The 26,161-nt window shown below is 47.8% G+C and overlaps 1 protein-coding gene across 3 annotated transcripts in view; it reads left to right on the top strand.

The window, feature by feature from the left end:
- GALNT10 (polypeptide N-acetylgalactosaminyltransferase 10) overlaps positions 1-26,161 on the top strand; it is a 270,449-nt gene that overhangs the window by 132,009 nt on the left and 112,279 nt on the right. For all 3 annotated transcript variants that reach the window (XM_075541867.1, XM_075541866.1, XM_075541868.1), the window contains one exon: positions 21,109-21,275. In XM_075541867.1, the coding sequence (XP_075397982.1) occupies positions 21,109-21,275 (167 nt within the window). The remainder of the gene's footprint in view (positions 1-21,108; positions 21,276-26,161) is intronic.

A 26,161-nucleotide genomic window follows, 5' to 3' on the forward strand; every position in this document is an offset into this window, starting at 1 on the left:
GGCGTTACAACCTTAATAAATCCTTTTAATCCTGAATTTTGTCTGTGAGTTCTGTGTAGCCATTGCAATGGATATTAAAACCCAGAGAAGTGAAATGGAGAATATTAATTAAAATAGCACAGTTGATTGGTCCCGTACCACCTTCATGGTGTTGGTATGTTTGAGTGCCTTCCAACCTGGAAGCATCTCTGCCGGCACTGGACTGGACACTAGTCTTTTGTGGTCTATGACATTTTCACTTGCTAGTGTTTGAAGTAGATCACCAGGCCATTCTTTGTCTAGTCTGGAAACGTCGCTGAAATCTGTCTTCAGCGTCACAACAATGCATAAGCCACCACAGTTTGGCCAACTGACCGATGAATAATGGAGTAAGCCAACAAAGGTCATAAAATGGAATGATGGAAATTGCTCAGTCCAAAAGAAGTCATAACAAACAGAAAAAGGACAGAAGGAAAGACCAAGATGGCATACTGTAAACCCAAGCATGTGAACAATCACATTAAATGTGAATGCCCAACGAATAGGTTGTCATATTGGATAAAAAGCAAGACCCAAGTAGATGCATCCAGCAAGAAATAAAATGTAAACATAAAGACACAGATAGGTAAAAAGTAAAAGAAACCGTATACCACAGTACCTCATGGTTATAGACTTCAAGATGGACCCCAAAATAAAACCATCACGATATTCTCATGCCTTCTCTGTGTTCCTTCCCTTTTAACATAAGCTTACTGTCCTCTAAGTTTTCTATGTAATCTTTTGAGTTGCTGCTGTCAATGTCATCTCGCTTGGGCTTTGCTCAGCTTCTTGAATGCATGTCGTCTTGTCATGCATCATGTATGATGTCAGAGGTGTTTTTTTCCAGCAACTCGTTGGCAGTGTCCTCTGTGTTTTATTTGTTTGGTTTGATTTTTGCCTCTTCTTTTTCTGGGACACCAGTCACACATCATTCCTCTTTATTGTGTCTCACATAAAGCTTAGACTTTCTTCTCTTTTGAAGTTCTTTTCCCCGATTTTATTGTGTCAGTTTATTCTTGTTGTGATTTCCTAAATGCTCCTAAAGGGTTTGAATGTGTTTGATCTGGTTTGGGTTTCCCTTGCTTTCATCAGTCTTTCTCTCAAGCCACCGACGGAGTCTGAATGCCATCCTTCGGAATTCCTTGTCAAGGAGTTCCAGGCCCTTTTCTTCCTGAGAAAACTCTCTCACTCCTTATGCTGGTCACTTGTTATCACTATTTGGTCTCGTTTCTTGGTGTGAATTGAAATTGTCTGTTATCGCTGACATATTTAATTGGCAATTAAAGTCGGGGTGCTCTTAGGCATTCACCACTTGTCTCTTGGTGGGTATGATACAGAGCGAGTGTGTGTGTGCAGGTCTCTATGTGACAGAGTTGAGAGCTTATTCGGCTCGTGTTGACTACTGTCGCTGGCTGCTGGATAAGGGTGGGACCTGTCCACATTTCTGATCACCAGGAGGATCTGAGGACCAACAGAGGATTTTAGCCTTCTCATCACCAGCCACTGGTGTGCATTTGTGAAATTCGGGCCACTATCTTGAATACTACTTGCAAAAGTCCAATGGGGGTGCTGCATCAAGCTGACTGGCAGTTCACCCCATCTCTCTCTTGGGGCCATTTTTGTTTGACTTCTTCTCCTGGTCAGTATTCAGTCCACTGCTCTATCATTCCAGGGCTCCAGGATTGCCATCTATGTCTGTTTCATTTGTTTCTGTTTCTCGTGTCTTCCTTGTAGAAGGCCTAGGAAATGTGTCTCCTAGTTTGCCATTTGACTGCAAGTCTCCCTAGTTATTGTTCTTCTGTTTTGTTTTGTTTGTTTTAAATCATTTCATTGGGGGTTCTTACAGCTCTTATAACATTCCATACATCAGTTGTATCAAGCATACATGTTGCCATCATCATTTTCTAAACATTCTGTTTGAGTCCTTGGTATCAGCTCCGTTTTCCCCTCCACCCCACCCTCGTGACCCCTTGAATAAATTATTCATTATTATTGTTTTCATATCTTTTTTCTATTTAAAATAATTGTATTAGGGCCTTTGTACAACTCTTATCACAATCCATACATACATCAGTTGTGTGAAGCACATTTGTACATTTGTTGTCCTCATCGTTCTCAAAATATTTGCTCTCCACTTAAGCCCTTGGTATCAGCTCCTCATTTTTCCTCTCCTTCCCCTCTCCCCCCTCCCTCATGAACCCTTGATAATTTATAAAATATTATTTTGTCATCTCTTACACTGTCCAACATCTCCCTTCACCCACTTTTCTGTTGTCCGTCCCCCAGGGAGGGGGTTATATGTAGATCCTAGTAATTGGTTCCCCCTTTGCACCCTACCCTCCCTCCATCCTCCCAGTATCACCATTCTCAGCACTGGTCCTAAAGGGATCACATATCCTGGATTCCCTGTGTTTCCAGTTCCTTTCTGTACCAGTGGACATCTTCTGGTCTAGTCAGGTTTGTAAGGTAGAATTGGGATCATGATAGTGGATGGGGAGTAAGCATTTAGGAACTAGAGGAAAGTTGTATGTTTCATCGTTGTTCCACTGCACCCTGATTGGCTGGTCTCCTCCCCACAACCCTTCTGTAAGGGGATGTCCAGTTGCCTACAGATAGATACAGTTGCCCCAATCTGCACTCCCCCTTTAAGACCCCAGATGCTATATCTTTTGATAGTTGGGCACCATCAGCTTTCTTCACCACATTTGCTTATGCACCCATTTTTCTTTAGAGATCCTGTTGAGAAGATGGGCATCATGGAATGCCAGTTTAATAGAACCAAGTATTCTTAAATTGAGGGAGTGCTTGAGTGGAGGCCCAAAGTCCATTGCTACCTTAGTACTAAACCTATGACTATATGCACATACATCTTTTTCTCTATCCTCATATATAAATATATCACAACCCATCTATCCATTGTGTCAAGCACATATGTACATTTGTTGCCATCATCATCCTCAAAACATTTTCGTTCTACTTGAGCCCTTGGTATCAGCTCCTCATTTTTCCCCTCCCTCCCCACACCCCCTCCGTCATGAACCCTTAATAATTTATAAATTATTAGTATTTTTTCATGTCTTAGACTGTCCGATGTCTCCCTTCACCCACTTACTTGTTGCCCGTCCCCCACGGAGGGGGTTATATGTAGATCAATTCACCCATTATCCCCCACCTTCCCCTTCCCCTCCTGGTACTGCTGCTTTCATTATTGGTCCTAAGGGGTTTATCTGTCCTGGATTCCCTGTGTTTTCAGCTCTTATCTGTACCAGTGTACATCCTCTGGTCTAGCCAGATTTGTAAGGTAGAATTGGGATCATGATAATGGAAAATGGGGAGAGGAGACATTAAAGAACTAGAGGAAAGTTATATATTTCATCATTGCTACACTGCACCCTGACTGGTTCATCTCCTCCCCGTGACCCTTCTTTAACGGGATGTCCAGTTGCCTACAAATGAGCTTTGGGTCTCCAGTTGACACTCCCCCTCATACACAATGATAAGATTTTTTGTTCTTTGATGCCTGATTTCTGATCCCATCAACACCTCATGATCACACAGGTTGAGTGCTTCTTCCATGTGGGCTTTGTTGCTTCTGACCTAGATGGCTGCTTGTTTATCTCCAAGCCTTTAAGACCCCAGATGCTATCTCTTTTGATAGCTGGGCACCCTCAGCTTTCTTCACCACATTTGCTTGGTCTTCAGCAATCATATCGGGAAGGTGAGCATCATGCCAGTTTAATAGAACAAAGTGTTCTCGCATTGAGGGAGTACTTGAGTGAATGCCCAATATCCATTTGCTACCTTAATACTAAACCTGTAAATATATTTGCATTTGTACATGCCTGTGTTTACACCATAAATGCCCTTTGCATCCTAGTTTATACCTCTATTTCCTTTGACTTTCCTCTTGTCCCACTATCATGCTCAGCCTTCAATTGGGTTTCAGTAACTCCTCTCAGTGACATTGCCCTTGATCAAGTCCTACCAGGCCTCCTACACCCTGCTCACCATAGATTTTGGATCACTTGTCGTTCCCTTGTCCCTGGGTTTGAGCAGCCACTTCCTTTCCCCCACTTCCCCCTTTCCCATGTCCCCCGGAACTGCTGCTGTTTTCTCCTCCAGATTGTTTATACCATCTATCTTTTCTAGATAGACCTGCAGAAATAATAATATGCACAAAAAACAAGGCAGAGCAAAACAAAGCAACAAAAGAAAACAAAACAACATTAAAATACCAATGACCCCAGAAAAGAAAAGCTGTAAATAGTTCAAGGTCTGTTTGTTGACCTTTTAGGGGTGTTCTCCAGTCGAATCTGATGGGGTACCACAACCTGGCTTCCAAGTCTATTTTTGGTATTCCATTTTTAAGACGGGCTTTCTGTCTGTGTTAAGGGTAGACTATACTGCATCCTCATTTGTTGACTAGAACCTAGAGGCTTGTAAGCAACTTTCTAAGGAACTAAAATTGCTCTCTCTTCATCTGAAGTAACAGTGGGAGGAGGCGGATCAGGAACAGGAGGAGGATAACGGTCTCTGGCAAATTGCCTCCATGAACCACTCTTTACTATGAGACCAGAACTGGGTGGTGCCCAACCTACTGCTAATTCAATAATTTGGTCAAAGAACCCTAATTAAAAGAGGTGAAATGTGGAGCAGAATTTCAGATTCTCATGTAATCCAGGTTTTCTGGAGCTTTGGAAGTTGGATAGATCCCCTGAATGTATTACCCTAAAATAATCTCTAAAACTTAAACCAAAAATATCCCCTGAAGTCCTCTTAAGCCCAAGTGATGGTTTAGTGTGTCGAGTCGAGAATGTCTGTCTTAAGCACTGGGCTCTTGTAAGCCTTGTGCTCTTTTGAGCTCTCTCTATGTCAGATTAACTTGACAGCAGCACCTCAGGAGATTACAGAGGAAACTTGGGGAGCAGTCAGTTGACGTTGAAAGGGAAGGAAAGCCACAGGAAGCCATGAGCATGATCGCACGTCTCAAACAATGTTGTGTCACAGATTTATGCATGTAGAAATGGTTGCCTTGGTTTGTGCTCTGCTGAACAGATTCTCATCGTTAACCACAAAAATAAAATCTTTCAAAAAGAAAGAATGGACTATGGTTAACAAGTGTGGAAGCAGGAATTATTCATTATTGTCAGGTGCTGGTAAGCAGGTTCTAATTCACGGTGACCCTATATGCAGCAGAACAAAGCATGCTTGGTCCTGCGCCATCCTCACGCATGTTGCCACGTGTGAGCCCACTGCTGCAGCCCGCATCAGCCGTCTCACTGAGGTTGCCTTCCTTTTGCTGACACTGCACTCTACCTCAACCTTCCTAGGTCCCTCCTGACGGCATGTGGGGAGGCTCACCTGCCCTCCTTCTAAGGAGTATTCTGACAGTAATTTTTCCAAGAAAGACCTGCACAAATACACGTTAGCAATATATTTCTACAGCACAGGGAAGAGTGGTCGTGGCTCAGACCCTGGGGGCACAGCAGCAGTAATAGATGGCACCCTCCGTGTAGATGCGCACTGAAAGCAGACAGTACGATTTGCTTGCTGACGGGCACTGTTACGTGAGAGCAGGAGAGGAACCCCGAGGCTTAGGGCTTGAGCGACTGGGGAGATGGAGATTTTCAGAAGGCAGGTTTAGAGAGAACACTTTGGATTTTGACTTTGGACACAGTTGAGGCACAATTAAATGTCAGTGCCAAGTAGACAGTGGGGTACGTTATGCCATTTATGTTTTGAAAAGTAGAATTGGTGATGGGGCCCCTTTTTGCATTGCTGCGTTTGTATTTTTGTTGTAATTAACTCACTTTTCTTGCATAGCCAGCAGGCTGGAGGCATAACCAGTAGTAAGCCTGAAAAAGGCCTTCCATCGGTTATGGCCTGTGGCTTGTGGGGTGATGGAGTTTATGCTCTGTGATGAACCCCCAGGGAGGGTGATGTATGTGTACACACACACTCTCTCTCTCTCACTGTGATGACATTGAATGACGAGGGCTGCCTTGCCCCACGGTGCACAACAGTTTGTCAGCCCTTCCCTAGGACGGTGACAGGCTCAGAAGACATATTTAGTACTTATTAGCAGTTTTTACCCTTTTTATCATGATTCATGGAGTGCAATAAGCTCACTTGACACTTTTATAATGGAGTACTTAAGGGCAAGATTAGCACCCAGAGGTACTCAGGATATGAGAGCGCTGCCGACTCCTGCTTTGGCAGGTTGTTAGTGAGGCCAGTGGGGCACGGGTGCTATTAGGGGGAGGCTGGATGATTTGTGAGCTGGGAAGGACAAATTCCGGATTTCTTTGGAGCGCCACTGGTATTTTTTTTCCAGGAGATTTCAATCAACTTTCCTCTGAAATTAAATCACTCCCTTCTGAACAATGGTGTTTCTTCCAAGATTACATGTATTGATCCATCGTACCGAATATTAGGATTTAAAGGTGCTCTGTAAGCCTTAAAATAAAATGGCAGGCAATAAAATTTCTCAAAGTGACTTATTTTCTGTAATTTTTGAAAACAGACTTCAATTCATCCACCCAGAGGTTGAAATTGCAGAGATTAAATAGCTCACATGCAGAAATGGCTGTCTGTCAACTTAAAGTCAAATGGCATCCAACGATTCATGCGAGGAAATCCCAGCCGACCTCCACATGAGGAATGTGGTTTGGTTTCTTTGATCATGTTTGCTCACAGATGCGTGCGTTTTCTGAATCTTCTGGGATGGGTTCTGTGCCTGCCATTCCTCACCAGTAGAGCAACATCTCCCGTGAATCAGGTGCTGGCCTTGTGCACGGCGCCAAGCGCGTTACCAGCCTTGCTGCCTCCCACTTTCCATTTCTGCGTGATGGCAGTTTCATTTCCTATATTGTCTCAGGAGTGTCTTCTGCTTTCCGCAAGCGGATCGCAACGGTTTGGGGATCCAGGCGTCCCTGAAAGGGTATTGCGTGAGCTCTGTCGTCCAGGTGCAAAGACTGAGCCTCCGAAAAGGTCCGCCCGGTGGCTTTAGTTCACACTTCCAAGTAGATATTCCTTCCGTTCCATCGTGCGAAAACCCGAGACCTGTTCCTCAGGAGAAAGAAGGGACATTTTACAGTTCGGATCCTCTGCCCGAAGCCTCTCAGACCGGGCGTGGCGGGCAGGGTTTGCTGAGTCAATGGCTGCCGCCCCCGGGGCCTCCCTTTCACTGGCGTGCTGAATGTAATAGATGGATGTCGAGGAGCAGATGCGGAGCACTGGTACAATTGGGTGCAGAGATGAGCTTGGTTTCTGGGTGACGCTGGCCTGAAAGGGGCTTAAGGAAAAGGAAATAATGGCTGCGAGCTAAAGGGAGATGATCACTCGTCTCCCTTCACTAAGGTGGCGTCAAGGGCAGTGTGATGACAGGTAAGACGTTTCATTCAGAAACGTTCTCGTGTCCAGCGGGTCGGAATGCCCCTCCTTTACGCTTCCCTCTCCGCGTCCTGTTGGGGTGTCCCTCCCCACCTCCATTCACTCCTCAGCCTGCGGACGTAGTGAATGGGAACGGCTGGGTGTCGGCACCGCTTTCGGCAGTAAATGTTGTGCTGGCGCTTCGAGCTTTCCTTCGTTTCATGAGAGAGGAGCCCGGAGGTGGAGTAGTTAGTTACACACTGTGCTGCGTGCGACCCCCCCACACAGGTCCACTGTTGGAAACCACTCGCTCCGAGAGAGGACGACGAGGCTCTCTGCTCCCATAGCAGTTAGTCTCCGAAACTCCCAAGGGCCTGTGTGCCCCCTCAACTGGATTCGTGGACAGCCCTGTCTTTCTCCCGCGGAGCAGCTGGTGGTTTCTAACTGCTGCCTGTGGCGTTGGCAGCCCACTGTGTACGCATACCAGCAGAACTCCTCTCTAAACGGTGGATAGGAAAATGTATTTATTCACACACATGTTTAAAAATTCTACAGGAGCTTTATTTCACTTGTGGTCACATTGCTAATGCCTCTGTCTTATAGCAAGGTAATGGGCCCGATGACTGTCATAGCCGATTTGCTCTCGCCTCTGTGGACAGGCAGTACCCGTGGTTCCCAGTTCTCTCCTCCTGGAAGCTACGTGGTGAGAACGCCCTTGCGCCTCTATCTTCACATCTTTATTTCTGCTCTTTTGTGAGTCACCAAGAAGGCGGATACTCGTGTCCGTTCCTCCTAAGGACTGTTTGCCTGGCAGGTGGCATCCAGCTGGGGGTGAGGCGTGGCCCTGGGCTGGTTAGTTCCTGCTTCCTGCTGCCAGCTCACTGTTGAAGCGTGGGCAGGTGTGGCTGTCCGCTATTGGAGGACCAACCATTTTATCATGTGGGAGAGCAGTGTGAAGACACTGCTGGATTTCGTTGCTGTTTGCAGTGCCGTTTTCAAACAGGATCCAGTCTGCGCAAATGGGTTTCCAAAATGAAAGTTCAAACGGCGAGGAGAAAAACAGCACGAACCAAATGGCTGTTGAATCTGATGTCCCTGCTGCGAGTCAGGGCGCAAAGCTGGTGAACTGGTGAACAGGTGGATAATTCATAATAATAGTAAATGCGTGTGTGGGTCTGAGCCAGTGTTTCCCAAGTGGGTGATACTGACCCCAGGAGGCGCTAGAGCAGTCCAAGCGCCCATGGGGGAGAGGGGGTGCGGCTGGCTGCAAAAACAGGTACCCATACTTTATCCTGGATGGTGGGCTAGAGTAGAAAAGTTTTTAATTTCCCAGCAAGAACTGAAAACTCTTTTATGTCCCCCCTGAAAAGAGCGCCTGTGGTCTAGGCTGTCGGCTTGCTGGCAGGCAACAGTCCACCCCCTCCACCCGCGTGGGACAGGATGGACCTGCAAAAAGACTTCGCCTTGGCCCGAAGGCCAGAGCCTGTCCTGTCCTGAGAGAAGCGCCGTGGCTGAGGGAGGCAAGCTCACTGTCGGTGCACCACAGAAGAGCTTGTCAGGACCGGGCCTTGGGCTTTGTACCTGGGGGGTGACGGAAACTGGGGGAGGAAGGGACTTTCCCAAGTAGAGTCCCATTAAGACTCAGTCTCTTACTTTTGTTCCAGAGCCTGGATCCATTTGTCACTTCTTTTTAGCTTCTGGCTGGACCCAGAGTACAATGGGCGCAGGCTTCCTGAGACTATAGCACTAGAGGGAACTGTTCTGTATGCTGATGGGTGGGTGGTACAAGTAGATTGTACTCAACTCCTAACCTGAAGATTGATGGTTCAAAGCCAAGGAAGAAAGGTCTGGCAATCTGCATGCACAAAGACTGCAGCCAAGAGCACCCAGTATTCTACCTTGTATTCTACCCCCTGTGGCTGTCCCGAGTTGAACCGACTCAACACTACTGCTTTGGTCTGTTTCTGTATGCAAAGCAGATAGAGGATGATCCTGGCGCTTTGAACGTAAACCATTGACTGGGAAGTGGCCTTCTTTCTAGCCTCCCAGGATGGAGCGAAACCATGGAACAGCCAGGCCTCCCAGGGGCCTGGAATGGGAAGATTTTTCCAGATCTGGTCTCCAGCTTGTGTACCTCTGTGTCTGCTTCCCTCATTAACTCTGTGACCCCCTTCCCCTTTCAGAATCAAGGTCAAGTCTCTCTAACAGAAATAATTTGAAAGGCCTTGTGAACCCCATATTGACACAGCTTTCTTGCCAGGCCATTGACCCCTGGTAAGTCAGTGGATTGGTCAAGCTGTGGCCAGAAAAGAGGGGAGGGGGAGGTCACGGGGCCCAGCCAGGACTCCTCCCTCAGACGGGGCTGCAGGCATGACCTTTTCTGTTGGAAAGGAAGCAAGACATGGCAGCAGGCGCTGTGACTGACCCAGCAACACAGAAGGGTGGTTAATTTGGACCACGGTGACACTGATGTGCCCTTATGTTTACAGAGCGCCCACATGCTCCTTTCTCCTTCTCTGCTGAGCTGAAGCCTGTAAGACTGGCATGCCCATTTTATGAAAGGGGCCCCGGAGGCTTGCAGAAGTATGGTAACTCCATACCAAACTGCTTCTGATCAATGTGGGCAAGCATTGGATAGACATCAGCAAGCATGTTGGAAGCGCCCACACCGGAAGGCATTTCAAGTAACGGAGTTCATCTGCAAACACCTGCGCAGCCCACTTCTCTAGGCTGTGTGGTTCCTCCCCAGGCCAGAAGCAGCATGTGGGACATGACAGCAGACCTGGATTCTGGAGACAAAGTACGAATTTTCGTTGTTAGGTGTCATGCTACCCTGTGCTCAAGAGAACGATACACCGCCCAGGTCTGTGCCATCTTCACAGTTCTGTATAATCCGCTGGGTCGATCTTATCTCGTTGAATGACTTACTGTCGTTTGCTGACCTCCTTCCGGAGCATGGTGTATGGACGTTTTTAGGGACTGGTCCCTGCTGATATCATGTCCAAAATATGTGGGACCAAGTCTCAACATCCCTGCATCTACGGAACATTTTGGCCATCTTTCCTTCGAGCCTGATTTGTTCTTTCTCTCCAGGAACCCCCAGAGAAATCTCTCTTTTTGGTGCCACTAAGCCCAAGATGCACCTCAGAGTCTGCTACCAGCTCCCCCCCTTGGAAAACGAAGCAGTTGGGCCAGACCTTTTCCAAGTGCGCACTTGAGCCCAGCCCTTGCCGTTGGCGAGGCATCAAGGTGGCAGGGGTGAGGAGGGGCAGGGGCCACATAAGGACACCCCCTCCTCTGGTGGCCATTTGCAAGGCAGGGCAAATAGGATCATGCTTCCCCCCCTAGGTTGCGTATGACGGCAATGACTTGTTCTTCACCGTCACACGGTGTCTGTACCTAGAAGGGCTCAGGAAGCATGTCCTGGGTGCAAGGATGAGTATGGGAGTGAGCGGACACGGATACGACACAAAGGGTGGGAGTCGCACCCGTAGGAGCAGGATTCTGGTTTCAGCCTTACCCAAAGAGGTGTGCTTTGCCCCGGCATGGCCACCCCCAAATCCTGAGCAGTGCTGCTTCGTTTGACCGCCCCGCTGGTCCATCGCCAAATATACCTACTTCTCCCTCTGCGTGGCTGCGTTTGTGTGGGCTCAGCTACTCTAGCTGCGTTACGCGTCCTAGCTTGTGCTCGTGACATTTTCAGGATGCTGCCATTCCCATCTTATTCGTAGGAAACTGAGGCTTGGGGAGCTGTAGGAACGTCCCCGAGTCTCACAGCTGCAGAATGGCAGAGCAAGGCTGGGAACCAGGCACCGAGCACTTTTGGTCCCTTTAGCACGTGTGGTTACAGGGTTTGTTCAAGTGACGTGCACTGTAGTTGGGGCTGTGAATTTACTGCCCCGGAGAGGCTGCTTTTGAGATGATTGGGTGGTTCTGTGTGAGAGTTCACTCGGAGAGAAGGTTTTTGAAATGATTTCCTTTGATTTTGATTTTTCTTCTTTCTGTCCGAGTGTTCTCGCATTAAGGTCTCCTCGTGCATCTGAAGGGCTAGTATCTTGGACTTGCCTTTGTGTCTCAATAACTAACTCAGAATCCTTCAGAGGGTGTGGAGTTTGAAGCTGCTCAGACACAAACACGCTCACTCATCTCCCCTTCCTCCCCCTGCCTCCGGCCCCAGCCTGTACCCCTAGGCCCCTTCCCCAGTCAGTGGGCCAGCAAAGTGCGCCTCCTGCACTGAGAGAAGTTGCACCCTCTCGTTTAAGGGCAATCCTTGTTCCTGCCTCTGTGCCCCTCATAAGTCTGGCTTAGATCCAGCACCCTCATTCCACCGCAAGTGCTTAGCGCAGTGCTTCTCCACCTTCCCAATGCTGTGACCCTTTAATACAGTGCCTCGTGTTGTGGTGACCCCCCAACCATAAAATTATTTTCATTGCTACCTTATAACTGTAATTTTGCTACTGTTATGAATCATAAAGTAAATATCTGATATGTAGGATGTATTTTCATTGTTACAAATTGAACATAATTAAAGTATAGTGATTAATCGCAAAACAATATATAATTATATATTGTTAAATATTTGTGTTTTCCTATAGTCTTAGGTAACCCCTGTGAAAGGGTCGTTCAACCCCCAAAGGGTCGTGACCCCCAGGTGGAGAACTGGCTAAGAGGCTATTCAGCTATACTGGCAAGGATCCTTTCAGTTACAAGTTAGCATAAGCCTAACTCAAGTTGATTTAAGGAGGGGGAGGGGGAAGAATAGTAGTAACTCATGTAACTGAACTGGTACTTCTGGAGCAGACTTTGACTTTAGGCAAAGATGGATCCAGGTCCCTAAGGAATGCGAGCAGAAGCTCTCTCCAACTCTTTGCTCTGTTTTCTGCTGCAGGAAGTTCATCCTGAGATAAGACCAGGCCATGTGATGGCCTCCAGCAGTAGTAGGCTTGCACCCTCTGAGGATCACTCTGCAGAGAAGAGCTTGCCTCTAGACCAATTGTCTCAGAAAAGTTTGGGTTTTTTTCTTTTCTGATTTATACGTGCCCGACTCGGAAACAGGATCAATGGGTGGTACAAGCTGGAAGTTAGGTCCTAAGAGAAAGTCAGGCTGAATTGAGACGTGCATGTGGAATGAGCGAGATCACTGTTAATGTCAGATGGATCTTGGCTGAAAGCAGGGGATGCCGGTGAGGTGGTGCCACTGAGTGGCTTCGCACTCACAGTAACTCTGTGTGGGACCCGATCAACACTGCCCTGGCCTGCTCCATCCTCGCACTTGTTATTCGGTTTGAGCCTCCAGTTGCAGCCACTGTGTCAGCCCACCTCATTGAGGCCATCCTGCTTTCCACCGTGCTGTTTTTAATTGCCTCGTGCGCACGTGGCTGCTGGTCAGTGCAGGAGAACAACGAAGAACCAATGCATTTGAATGATGGCTTTGGGAGAGAATATTGATGATACCACGGACTGCCAGAAGAATGACTACTTCTGATTGGACGAATGCTTCTCCGAAGAAAAGACGGCAAGACTTCATCTCACTTAGCTTGAGCATCTCATAAGGAAGGAGCAGCCCCAGAAGAGCATCGTACTTGGTAAAGTAGAGAGTCCGTGAAAAAGAAGGCCTTCAGTGAGATGGACTGACAGTAGCCACAACAGCAGGTCCAAACGCAGGAAGGACTGTGTGGCAGACACAGGGCCAGGCTGTGTTTTGTTCCATTGTGCACAGGGCCCCTACGGGTCAGACACACTCAACAGCACTGTCAACAACAAATGCATGGAAAGTGCTTAGAACACTGCCTGGCATATGGAAAGTCTTTAGCAAATGTTTTCTATATTTATCTTCATTGTAACCATCTACCTTATTTTTAACTGCATGTCAGTATTCCGTAACTTGAACTTGCCATCATGTCTTTAATCGCCCCCCCCCCCCCACTGATGGACACCCACTCCCTCCTGCTCTTTTCACAGCACAGTGGTTCAGCAAGCAGCCCCGGCCATGCCTTCTTGGCCTCTTGCTCTGCAGGTTTTAACTGGACTTTGCCTCCTCAGGGTTGAGGCCTTCTCAGACTGTAAATTGAGAGAGAATGTGCAAGGGATCAGCTCGTTTCCGCTGAGGTCTTCGATGTAAGGCTCTAAACTCCAGACGCCTCTTCTTTGACAGTGCCATCTGGGGTCCGACACCGTGAGCCCAGAGGCCATGGAGACAGCTGGTGTGGCGCGGGGAGTTTCCCAGCATCGCTGCCTGGATCCTCTCCCTGCTCCTGCGGCTAGAGGGGCTGTGCACGCAGCATCGGGGAGCTCACGCGGCCGGGACGCCGTCTGGGCGAGCCGTGTGCCCTGCTGTGCTGTGGAATCCAATACCTGGGCAGAGAAGGGCACAGACGAGAGCGCGTTCTACATGGCTGACAGAGCTCATCCCCAGCCGGGTATTTGCTGCTGCTGCTGCTGCTGCTGCTGCTGGCCTTCCAGTGAGCTTTTCCAGCGAGCTGCAGTGCTTAATGCACTTGGCTACTGGCTGGCAGCTAGAGGTCCTAATCCACCTAAGTACTCGCTGGAAGAAAGGCATGGCGAGCAACTTCTGGAAAAACCAGCCGCTGTGACCTGTGCAGAGCCCAGTTCCACTGCAGCACACATGGGACGGCCATCGTGGCGGGTGAGCTCAGATGGTGGTCCCTGGACTTTTTGCACTGATAATGACCCTTACCCTTACCATCACAGAAAACCTATGCACATACTATCTTAAATAAATGATGGCTGGGTTTGAACCCTGCATCCAAGTCCCTTGCCCTACTGGGCTCCATTTTCCTCGTTTGGAAAGTGGGGTCAGCAGGGCACTGCCTTCCAGATGTGTGGTCTGAGCTACAGGGAGGAAAGGAAGCGTCCTATATGAAGCCATCAGGCCTGGGGTGGAGGGTGACTCCTGGCTGTGGTGGGACAGAACCAAACGCGGCCTCTATGCTGGGAGCAGCACACTGGTCACCACAGGTTAGGAGCTGTTGTCTGAAAGCATGCAATGGGCCTGGGAGGGGCTGCTGTGATGGGGGTGCCTCCAGGGTGGGCATTGGCCTTTGACTCCTCTGCCTGCTGGCTCTGTGCTCTTGTTGGCCGTGCTCTGAGGCCAATAGGAGGGGAAGCAGGGCTCTCCGAGAGCTTTCCACAGGAGAACGCTCCATGGGCTGTCATGAGGACTGTGTTTCTCCCAGGAGCACATCACACCATTTCTGCATTTAAGCAAAGAGACTCTGCTATCCAGGACCACACAAATGCCTGGTCCTCATGGCAAACATTGAAGCCCAGTGTATGTTTATTCAAGGATTGAATGGATAGATGTGGAGGGAGGGCAAGAGAGCAGACCAAAACATTTTAAAAGGCCCAATTTCAGGACTATGATCCAAGCTGAACCTTTTGTTTAATCCCTGCATAGCCTTTAAATCCACGATGGAATTAAGTTGGAAGTGAATGTGGAATGTTTGGGTGCCACCTCCTTCCTGAGTAGGCGGTGGTGTTTGCATACCCGCTGGCAGGCCTGGGCCCTGCTCTGGGTGCTAGGAGGCTCTCTGCGGGGTAGTGGCTCTATTGCATTTTACTGCATGGGCTCCAGGCAGTTTATTGCAGCTCCCCCCACACCCACATACCCACACCCTTTAATCAAAGGAGCCTCCTGTGAAATTGGATGGAAAGCAGGAACTGTTGTAGAAAACTAGATATTGCCTGTCTTTCTTGACTATAACAGACTTGGTTGACACTTGGAAAGGGTTTTTTTTTTTAAAGAGATGTTTTCATATACTTGTGAGGGTAGGTATGATGAAGTGGGAGAAGGTTTCCTGTGGAGGCTGGTTGAAATGATCAAAAGGATTAGAGATGTGGGAGCAGGGGCCAGAGGAGGGATTCGTGGTGCTTGATAAAAACAGCCCAGTGACATAGAAGTGCAGGGAGTGACCTGAGAGAGGTCTGTAAGGTCCCAAGGGAAGACAGACAGACAGACACACACTGATGTGCCTTTCAGAACGGGCCTGCTAGAGGGAATATTGAAGAGTCTTCTTTGCACTGTTTATCACCAGCACCTTCTCGGGCCATTCCTGCCAGGACTGGGAGGGTAAATTTTCATGTCATTGTGAAAATTCTCAAATAGCTAGCAAAGGTTAGAGAATTCTACGGTGCCCACCATCTACCATGTTTCCCCGAAAATAAGATAGTGTCTTTTATTAATATTTTTTCTCCCAAAGATGCACTAGGTCTTATTTTCAGGGAATATCTTATTTTTCCATGAAGAAGAATATGTACACATTTATTGTTTATTGTTTTATTAAGAGACCTCGCACTTCCTGTCTGCTCCGGCTGCACTGTGGCCAACAGCTGCGTGGCAGCACCCACCGTTACGGTCCAGAGTCCAGAGTTACAGTAGCTTTCGGGGATGCTTATTTTCGGGGAGGTCTTATTTTTGGGGTGCCTTATATTTCGGCGACAGGCAAAACTGTACGTGGGTCTTATTTTGGGGGGATGTCTTACTTTCGGGGAAACACAGTAGCTTTCCTCTGTTTATTCTAGCACCGAGCTGCCCCAGTCCCTCTTGGTCTAGTCAGCCATCTCATGTTAGAGTGCAACTGCAGAGAGACCTGGCCTGGTTCAACCTTTGAACAAAGCGTCACAGTGACTTAGCAAAGATGGACTTTATCGCTGCACACATCACTTCAGATGTCACAAACATCCCCCCAAAAGCTCCTTTAGCCTTGAACACTTTCCCACCCCCTCTTGACAACACTTTTTACAAGTGTTCAAACACCTACAGGGTCTAGGAGATCAGGGAAGTGAGAAGCAGGCCTTGGGAGGGGAGGGGCGGGGCGGTTAGGAGGACCTGGAGAGTCCCTGCCCACAAAGCTAGGCTCTGGTGCCAGCGGCAGCCCGCTGGTGTCATGGGGGCCGGTAACCTCAATATTGCCAGATCTTCTGACATCGCCAAAAAGTCAGAAATAAGGTTTTTTATGTGGACTCTTCCAGTTTTTAAATGGTTGGCAAAAGGTAATGTTTATATACTGGGCCGAAGGGTGTCAAGAATAGCACTTAGTATATTTGTTTTGGATTGCCACCATAGCACATCTCCATTGTGGTAGCTACATAATCGGGTATCAGTTTGGGACTTGATAGGATTAAGAGTGAAGGGGTGGAGTCTAGTCCGTCAATTGAATCATAGCCAATGAGACCTCTGTATGGGCATGGCCTTCTCCTGAGAATTTTGGGAATTCCTAGATTTCCTCCTTGGAGGCAGGAGCCAGGAGAGAGTGTCTCTGTCTCTCTCTGTCTCTCTCTGTCTCTCTCTCTCCCTCCTCACTCCCTTGGAGACTCTTTACTGACAAGACACATGGCACCATGCTGATAAACCCTGGGAACTGAAGAAGCCACATGGAAACCCCTGCCAACGCTGAGATGCTTATTACAACTCCACTGGATCCAAAGACTTTCTACTCACTGGCCTGTGATCTTCCTGAATTCAGCATCATTGCTTGTGTTGCCTGAGTCTAGAGAGGAAATTCTAGAGAGGTATCGGACATATGGACATTGGCTTAATATCAGACTTACGGACTTGATCTAGACTAGGCTGGGATGTTTTCTTAATGTAGAATTGCTCTTTGATATAAAGTTTTTCTTATACACATGAGTCTCCCTGAATTTGTTTCTCTAATATACCCTAACACTTACAAACATATTCCAGTTTGCACACCCATTACTACAACCAATGATTTAAAAAAAATAAAGGATCCAAACAACTCCTTCCATCTGAAATTGATGAAATATGCAATGGCAATTAATTGATAATAACTGGATCCATATACAAAATGTTGGAAACAGAGACAGGTCAGTAGTGGGAAATGTGTTCTTGATGAAAGGAAACTGGAGATCATATAATAGAAGTTGACAAGACCAATGACTTCTTCATTTCAAATGCCCTTCTTTCAATGACATGAATGACACTAGTACATGTGTACCTAACTAGGTGAACTATATGGGAATCAAATTGATAGCTGTGGAAAGAGATGATAAAGAAGTTCGGTGTCATCATCTAAAATAAGGCAGGGGCCAACTGTCCAGTAGACCATCAATTGCTCATATGCAAGTTCAAATTGAAGCTAAAAATTTTAAAACAAGTCCACAAGAGGCATAATACAACTTACAGTATATTATGCCTGGATTTAGAGAACTCTCAAAAATGTTGGCACATTGAACATGAATGACATGAGGAATTGTGGGATGACATTATGAACACCATACATATTTATCTTTGCTACAATTATGCTTACGAATGTGGTAGACAATACAGGAGGCAAAGTAATGAATGCTTCTTAGATGGAACCAAGCCCTGGAATGCTTGAGCTTCAGGACCGGGGTAAGGACCGTACTCTCTGGGGCTATCAAGGTCTGCTGGCACAGCACAGTTCACGAAGAAAGTGTACTGCCTTCTCCTCCTCAAGGAGGTAGTGAGTGGGGTCTTCAATACTCATGGTCTCTCTTGGTCCAGAGGGAAGAAGAAAGATGAAAATGACAAAGCATCTGGAAATAATTAGTTCGATATGCTACCCAAAACCAGTCTCCCCAACCCTAGACTTAAATGGTGCTGGCTACTACCACCAACTGCTCTGAAAAGCATCAGATAGAAAATCCTGGATACAGCAGAAGAAAACTGGAACAAAACTCAAACGTGTAAGAGACCAAACACTGGTCAGAGAGAGGCAGATGGAACCCCAAGACTGTGACCCTCAGTGACTCCTCGGGTTGGGGACTGAACCCACCCACTGTTAGAATACTGAACTGTGTAAGATTTGAGGGACGAAGTTTAGAGGTCTAAGAAAGGGGGAGGGAGGGAAATAGGAAACGCTGGGTGGGTGTGGGGTAAGAGATGGTACATAGAGGGATTACAATAGATAAGTTGGAAAAATATGTGTGAGTTGTTGAATGGAAAACTGACAATCTGCTTTGTAAACTTTCACTTAAATCACACTAAAAAGTTTTTTTAAAAAAGAACACCACACACGAATAATACAGAAGAACATTAAACAAACAAGACAGAAAGAAAAGACCAACATAAGTGTCTGAAGAGGCTCTGAAACCTGCTTCTAAATGTAGCGTAGCCAAAGTGAATGGGAGAGATGATGAAGAGACACAAGGGAGACCTGAGAAGACAAAGCAACGCCTTCTAATGAAATGTGCAAAGACCTGGAGGCAGAAAACCAAAAAGGAAGAACACGCTTGGCATGTCTGAAAGGAAAAACACTCAAGCCTGGAGTTGCAATATTGAAGGTTTTATGGGGAATCCTGACTAATGCAGAAAGCATCAAAAGAAGATGGAAGGAATCGAGTCACTGTACCAAAAATAATTAGCTGATGTTCAGGAGATAGCATGTAGCCCAGATCCGTGGAGGAAGAAGTTCACGCTGCCTGGAAAGCACAGTACACAGCAAGGATTCAGGGACTGACAGAATGCCGACTGACATGCTTCAAAAAGCTGATGTAGCACGGGAAGCACCCAGTAATCGAGCCAAGAAATTTGGAAGGCAGCTACCTAGCCAGCCAACCCAAATTTAGAAGAGGGGATAGAATGAGGGAAATTATTGGTTAAGTCATATAGATCTTGGCTTAACTCGGGAAAATGTCAGAAAGGTGTTTACTTGTGTTTTATTACCTCTGGAAAGGCTTTTGCTTGTGTGGATAGTAACAAAGTGTGGGTAACATTGAGAAGAACGGGACTCCCGGAACACTTCATTGTGCTCCTGCAGAACGTGGTTATAGGTGAGTGGTTCAAACTCAGCAGCAGCTTCCTGGGAGAAAAGACTTGACGATCTGTTCCCATAAAGATGAAAAGTGTATGGGGCAGGTGCACGTGTCAAAGATCATTACGAGTCAGAATCAATTTGACAACATACAAACACCATACCACCACCACTGAGGAAGAGCTTGCCAGACGTCTGATCGAGTCAGGCCAAGCCTATAGATCGAACTACCAGTTTATAAGGACTAAGGAGGTTAGGGGTCAGGGCAGGGGAACATTTTAAAAGACGTCACAGAGTTCTCAGTAGCAAACTGATTCAGTTTCTTTTTAAAAACGGCAATTGTTATGGGAAAAAGGCTGGGGAGGTGGAAGGGGTAGAAAAGTATAAAATAGACTTTGGAGACATTCCAGACAAATGCAGTCTGTGGACCTGATTTAAACCACCTGTTAAAAGACATACGAAGGTCAGAGAAATGTGAACACCAACTAGATATGTGACGGTATTAAGGACTGTCTGCTGCTCAGTTGGGCTCCTCCTGTTAATTCTGGGGGGTTATAATAGCATGGTTCACACACACACTCACACCACTGCAGGATTTGCCCACAGGGGTGCGGCCTTTCCCTGAAGTCTGTCAGGTGCGCGTGGAGCAGAGGACAGTGGGTACTGCAGGTGCACGTGGAGCAGAGGACAGTGGATGCTGCAAAGCTCACGGAGGGCAGGAGAGCTCACAACAGCCAGTGTGCCCTTCAGAACTTGCCAAGGACAGAAGCCAAGGACAGAAGAGCGGCCTGAGTGGCTCTCAAGGGCTGGCTGTCTCCCCATGTGGAAACACGGGATGGGGCGTAATGTTTATCACAAAGGAGACTAAACAAGATGCTCTAGTATAGCATGCAGCACCATCAGCCCTGCTTCGAGGTAACTGCTCGTGTGCTACGTGAGTCGGGCCCACGGACCTTCTAGACAGCCTGTGTGCGGAGCGCGCCAGTGCTTGAGGCGGGACCTGGGGTAGAAGTGTTCTGAAGGGACTGCGCTGTCCCCAGCTTTCACCTTGCCCTAAAGACAGGAGAGGAAGTGGGGTTTGCTATTGGCCGAGCTGTGTGCTAGAGTTCACTTGTCCAGATGAGCACTGAAGTGTGTGATCTGATGACTGTAAATAATCTAATCCAGATCTAAAAGAGAGAGTGGCATTAAAACGTGGCTTGTGAGCACCTGGAGGACAGTGGAAGCCCAAATCCATCTGTAGGGTCCCCACGTGGACGAAGCCTTGCGTGGATCCCTCCCATCGTAGGTGAGGGAAGTGACCAGTCCTGCAAGCAGACAGACAGCAGTGTAAAGCCGGTTCTGGCAGATGTCGTTAGGGCAAACTGTAATCTCGTTTGATCTCCATTTTGACTCATTTTAAACTGGTTTCCATTTTTCAAAACGGTTACGAGGAAATAGACATGGACTGAAGCCCTGGTGAATCCCCTCTGACCATGGACTACGGATTTGACCTTGGACACGCTGAATGCTGCACGGGAAAGCGATGGTTGTAGATGCACTTAGGTTAAAACCTAGCACCCTATATTGGATCTTCCTTAGGATCTACTTAAATTTGTTCTAGTTTCTAATAGTCTATGCTTTCTCTTTTATTGAAGTTTTTGCCTGTTTTCGTCTGTTATTCCTGTTAGTTTTTATTTCTTTGTTTTAAGTATTTTTCTGCACATGAAACCCAGGACAGGTAAATGTACAGAGACAGTAAGTGGATTAATGGTTCCTTGGTGTTATAGCAGGGGAGGTTGTGGGGAGCGGAACGCTCATGACAATGAGTACAAGCAAATGTTCTAAAACGGATTGTGGTGATGGTGCAACTCTCTTCGTGATGTGATTAAACTATTGCCTTGTGTGGAATTATATGCCAATGGAACTGTTGGGGAAAAGGGAGCTGAAGCTGTCCTCTCCTCTCCTCTGTGTCTCCCTCTAGCTGCAACAGCAAACGCTACCTGGAGATGCTGCCCAACACGAGCATCATCATCCCCTTCCACAACGAGGGCTGGTCCTCGCTGCTCCGCACTGTGCACAGCGTGCTGAACCGCTCACCTCCCGAGCTGATCGCCGAGATTGTGCTGGTGGACGACTTCAGCGATCGAGGTAGGACCCACCCTGCCCAGCGTCCTGCCCCACACTCCAGTCAGTGCGTCCACAAAGGGCTGCCAGCCTTCCCGCTCTCCCTTCCTCTTCCTCTTTATTCACCGCCTGCAGCCTATGGGCCATATGTTCACTGAATGCTTGCTATGTGTCGGGCCCAGGGCCATGCGCTATACACACATGATCTAATTTATCTTCATAAGCTATGGAGTTGGTTCCATTTCATCCTCTTTATAACAATACCCAAACCACACCAGATTCGATGCCATCGAGTCAATTCCAACTCATGGGAACACTATAGAACAGGGTAGAATGGCTCCTGAGTTTCTGAGACAGTTACTGTTAATGGGAATAGAAAGCCTGGTCTTTCTCCCACGGAGTGGCTGGTGATTGCAAACTGCTGACCTTGTAGTTAATAGCCCCATGTGTAACCACTACATCGTGTGCTAAATTGTACATTACAGAAAACGTGATCAAAGAGAAGCCCAAACAGATAAGGGATTTACTGGATATCTTTTACATGACAGGAGGTCCAGGCCTGGAAGACCGTCAATTAAGAACCAGGCATCTTCTGTCTTCCTCCTCCTTCCTCATGGTCACGAAATGACTGCCATGTCTCTGGAAAGTCTGCCTTTCAGACAGGAAGTAGGACAAGTGCAAAAGACACCAAGCCTCCCCATCAAGGCCTTGCCTTCTTCCCAGAAAAGACGCCCCAGAGACTTGTGGCCAGAGTCTAATATCTGGCCACTCTTGTGTTCAGTCAGGCCGTGACTGTGAGTGTTGAGTTTGGGGCCTCTCTCGTGGAGCTAGGAAAGGGAGAAGTAGACGAGGGAGGGCAAGTGTCAAGTGAGCCCACCTACAGCATCTGCCGGGCCATCTCACAGATGAGGCAGTCGAGGTCCGGCGGTGTTCAGTGCCTTTGTCCTGCTCGCGTAGCTCTCAGTGACCCACCTATGGGATCTTAGCCGTGGCAGCTTGCTGCTGTCTCCTAGCTGTGAGATTCACCCTTCGGAATCATTCTCAGTTTGGGGTTTAAGAGACCGAGAGAGAGGGGAGGTTTGAAAAGGGATCCAAAAATAAATTGTGCTCCAGCCAGTGGTCTTGAGCTCTTTCTTTGCACCAAAGCTTTCCCCAATCCAAGCGAAATCCAGAGAAGCCTCACAGAGGCGTCAGTGAGCAGTGATGAAGAGATGGGCCAAGTACACTACAGAGTAATTAAAGCTGACCGTTTTAACACCAGCTCACCTGTCTCGCGCCCCATTCTAATGCTGTACGCTTAATTACATTCCTTCAGTACAGATGTCTGTGTGTGTTTGTACACGCACACATGCATGCACATACACACATTTAACTCAGTCCTTACCACCTCTATGAAGTCTTCCCTAACCCTTGTTATATGTGCTCTCCAGCACCCTTTTCCTTCCCTTCCTAATACGTTGCACAGGTGGAATTAAAATGTTTATTTGTGCAACTACTGGTTCTTCATGGTCTCCTGTGGTAGAATAGAAATTTCCAAAGCAGAGATGGCCTCAGTCTTTCTCACCACTGAGCCCCAGCTCGCTCCTTCGCTTCTTCCAGTTGCCATCAGGCCACCTCTGACTCAGTGCACCTCACATGTCTCAGAATAGAATGGTGCACCATGGGGTTTTCAGTGGCTCAGTTTGGGGAGATGGACCAACTAGAGCTGTCTTCTGACATACCTCTGGGTTGCTCCAGCCTCTACTCTTTCAGTTAGCAACGCAGTGCATTAACTGTTTCCATTTGCACCACATGGCGACACCTTTAGGCGTGTCATGGGAGCTTGTCGGCCTCTCTGTCTGCATTGCACATGCAGATGGCTTATGCCTCCGACTTCTGAGTAGCTATTAGACTGCTCGGAATGAGCCAGATACATCCACTGGCATCCGCCATTCCATGGGTGTTGCCTTTATCTATAACTGAGCCAAGCACATGAGGCTCTTCCGGAGTATTTGGGAAGGGAGAACCATCGTTAGTATATGTAGTGAACAGTAAGCAATAACAACAGATTCTCAAAGGAGGCGTGCTTTGTTGTTGCTCTTGTTGGATACTGTCAAGTCAGTTCCAGTTCACAGCAACCCTAACTTACAGCAGAAAGACAAAATACTTTCAGTCCTGCACCATGCTCACAACCCCTATTGCTTGAGTCCCTCGCTGCCGCCCTGGGCCAGTTCATGTTGACGGGCTTCTTTTTCTGCTTTACCCCCAGCATAAGGCCCTTCTCTAGTGACTGGTCCTTTCTAATAACGTGTCCAAACAAAGTCAGCCATCCCCCCTCCAGAGCAGACTGGCTGGGTGCGCTAAGACAGGTTGGCTGGTTCTTCTAGCAGTGAGCGGCACAGTTAGTATTCTTCACCAACACCAGCACTCCGTGTGGACCTGAGTCCATTGTCCGGCTTCCCCATGCATGTCAGGCTCCTGAAATACCTCGGCTTGGTCAGGCATATGTTCTCAAGATCACACCTTGGCTTTTTAACACTTTCAAGAAATCTTTCAGCACAGTTGCCTGGTGCCATTTGTTGTTTGCTTTTCCCGCTGCTGCTTCCGTGGGTGTGGGTTGTGAATGCGAGCCAAATGAAATGCTTGACAATTGTGGCCTTTTCTCATTTTATCACCATGTTTTTCAGCATGGTGATCCCACCCTCCCAGGTGCACTGGAACAATCCAGGGGGCTGCAAAAGCAGATCCCTGTGCATTATCCTGGAGTGTAGGCTATGGGAAAAATGCTTTCAGCTGCCAGGGGGACCACTGAGTAATTCTTTTTTTCTGAAAAGGGGGCTGTAGGCTAAATAAGTTTTGGGAGCTATGGTTTATAATGATGTGTAGATTCTTGTTATCTGTACATTGAGTTGTAATCCAGCCTAAAGGCTGGAGTCTTTGAGCAACTGCTTGCCCTTCCCCAGACTACCAGCATCCATGTTTAAGTCACTGGGCAGGTACCGCTAGCTGATCCCACACGAACCAGATTTCCTCTGCCCACCGGCTTCCAACTACCCTGCCCATGGGGGAGGCATGCCACCCTTGCACAGGTTACTCGCAGGCCCCTACCCTACTCGGACCAGTGTTCTCTGCTGGGCTCGCCCACAGGCACCCAGCTCTGATTCACAGACCTTCTGCCCAATGTCACTCAACCCTCCCACTGTGGGCAAGCCAGCCCGCCACAGCCCCCAACCCATGTTCAGTATGACAGCAGTGTCTTCTGGGCCTCGTTTCTCAGGACATGCACCCAGGTTTCAGTGACCACTCCTCTCCGGACTCTTCTTAATGAAAGCGAGGGCCCCCTGAACCCTTGTCGGCTTGGTGTTTACGTAGGCCTAGCAAGATGGCAAAACCAACTGATCCCCTGGTTGGACCATAGGGGCTCAGTTTTACTGAGTGGACTTTGAAGCCACTATTTTCACAGGAAACAAACCAGTCCCTTGCAAGACTGTGGTGCACTCAATCGTTTTGTGGGAACATCAAGACCAGGGCTAGAAAAGCCAGCTAAAAGGGTTTGACTGCGCCCCAGTGCTCAGTGCGGGTTTGATAAATGAACAGTCAGAGCTCATTTCTGCTGCTCCCTTGGTACTTTGACCCCACTACAAAAGCACCTAGCACATTCCATTAGATCTGCTTATGCCCGTGAAGTGAGGTGTGACACCCTCCAGGGCAGGCGCTCTCTCTGAAGCTCTCCTTTTTACCAGAGAGCCTGGTGCTGGTTATGTAGATGATCCCGGCCCCATAAGGCCAGTCACTTACTAGCTCTGTGGCCTTGACCCAGCCCTTTGACCTTTTGGTGCTTCGGCTCAGAAAATGGGACTGCAAAAGACAGCACCTCCCTCCGAGGTGACTCTTGAAGGAGTTCACGTGTGTAGTGCTGAAGACTGTCCCAGGCACATAGGAAACACTGTAAATAGTTGCGCCATTGTATTGCTCTTGATTCATAAGTGTCTGTTCCTGGCTGGACTTCAGGAGGAGGGAGACAGGAGAGAGGCATGTATAGACTTGGGGTGTGGTTATGACCTTTCCCTTCCTGTGGGTGAAAGGGCTTAGCAGGGGTACAGCACTAACCAAATGTGCTGCCGCTTCATCCTTGTCCTAAATTACCTCCTCATCCCTCTCCCTTCTCCATGAAGGCAGCAGCCATCATGTACGGGGTGATTTCAAGGTGCCCAGCCCACCGTTTATTCTTGAAGGAGGCAGTAAGATCCCGGGATCTTGGATGAGGAACCTGGGGTTAAAGGTTTTGCTCAGGGTCACGTAGCCAGCAAGTGTCACCCAAAAACTGCTGCTCGCTGTAAGTGCCAAAATCCCCAGGCCCATCGCTGTCACTGCCCGCCTCTCCCTATTTGTGTTTCTTCCCCTAATCTCCTCACCCAACTTGAGCCTTCTCCCAGGTGAGACCTGCCACCCGCAGCCCATGGGCCTGGAGCCAGGTAGTTGAAAGAACAGATGAGATTTCCCCAGGGATGCATTGATTTTGCCATGCGGTGCTGAAGAATCACCACTTGTCTGTCAGTTTGTCACACTGTGGTGGCTTGTCTTGATCGTAGAGTAGTGCAGCTAAGGCTTGTGAAAGAAATGAAGTGGAAAAGCTAAACAGAAAATTTTTAAAGGCAGCTCAAAGAAGACAAAATAAAATACTATAATGAAATATGCAAAGATTTAGCCAAAAAGGAAGAACAAATGAAGTGTATCTTAAACTGAAAGCACGCGAGAAAATTTCAAGCCTCGAGCCGCAATATTGAAAGATTCCATGGGCGCAATATTGAATGATAAAAGAAGATGGAAATAATACACAGAGTCACAGTACCAAAAAGAACTAGTCAACATTGAGCCATTTCAAAAAGTAGCGTATGAGCAAGAACCAATGGTGCTGAAGGAAGAAGTTC

Source organism: Tenrec ecaudatus, chromosome 2 (genome assembly GCF_050624435.1).
Source record: "Tenrec ecaudatus isolate mTenEca1 chromosome 2, mTenEca1.hap1, whole genome shotgun sequence".
Classification (NCBI taxonomy): Eukaryota; Metazoa; Chordata; class Mammalia; order Afrosoricida; family Tenrecidae; genus Tenrec; species Tenrec ecaudatus.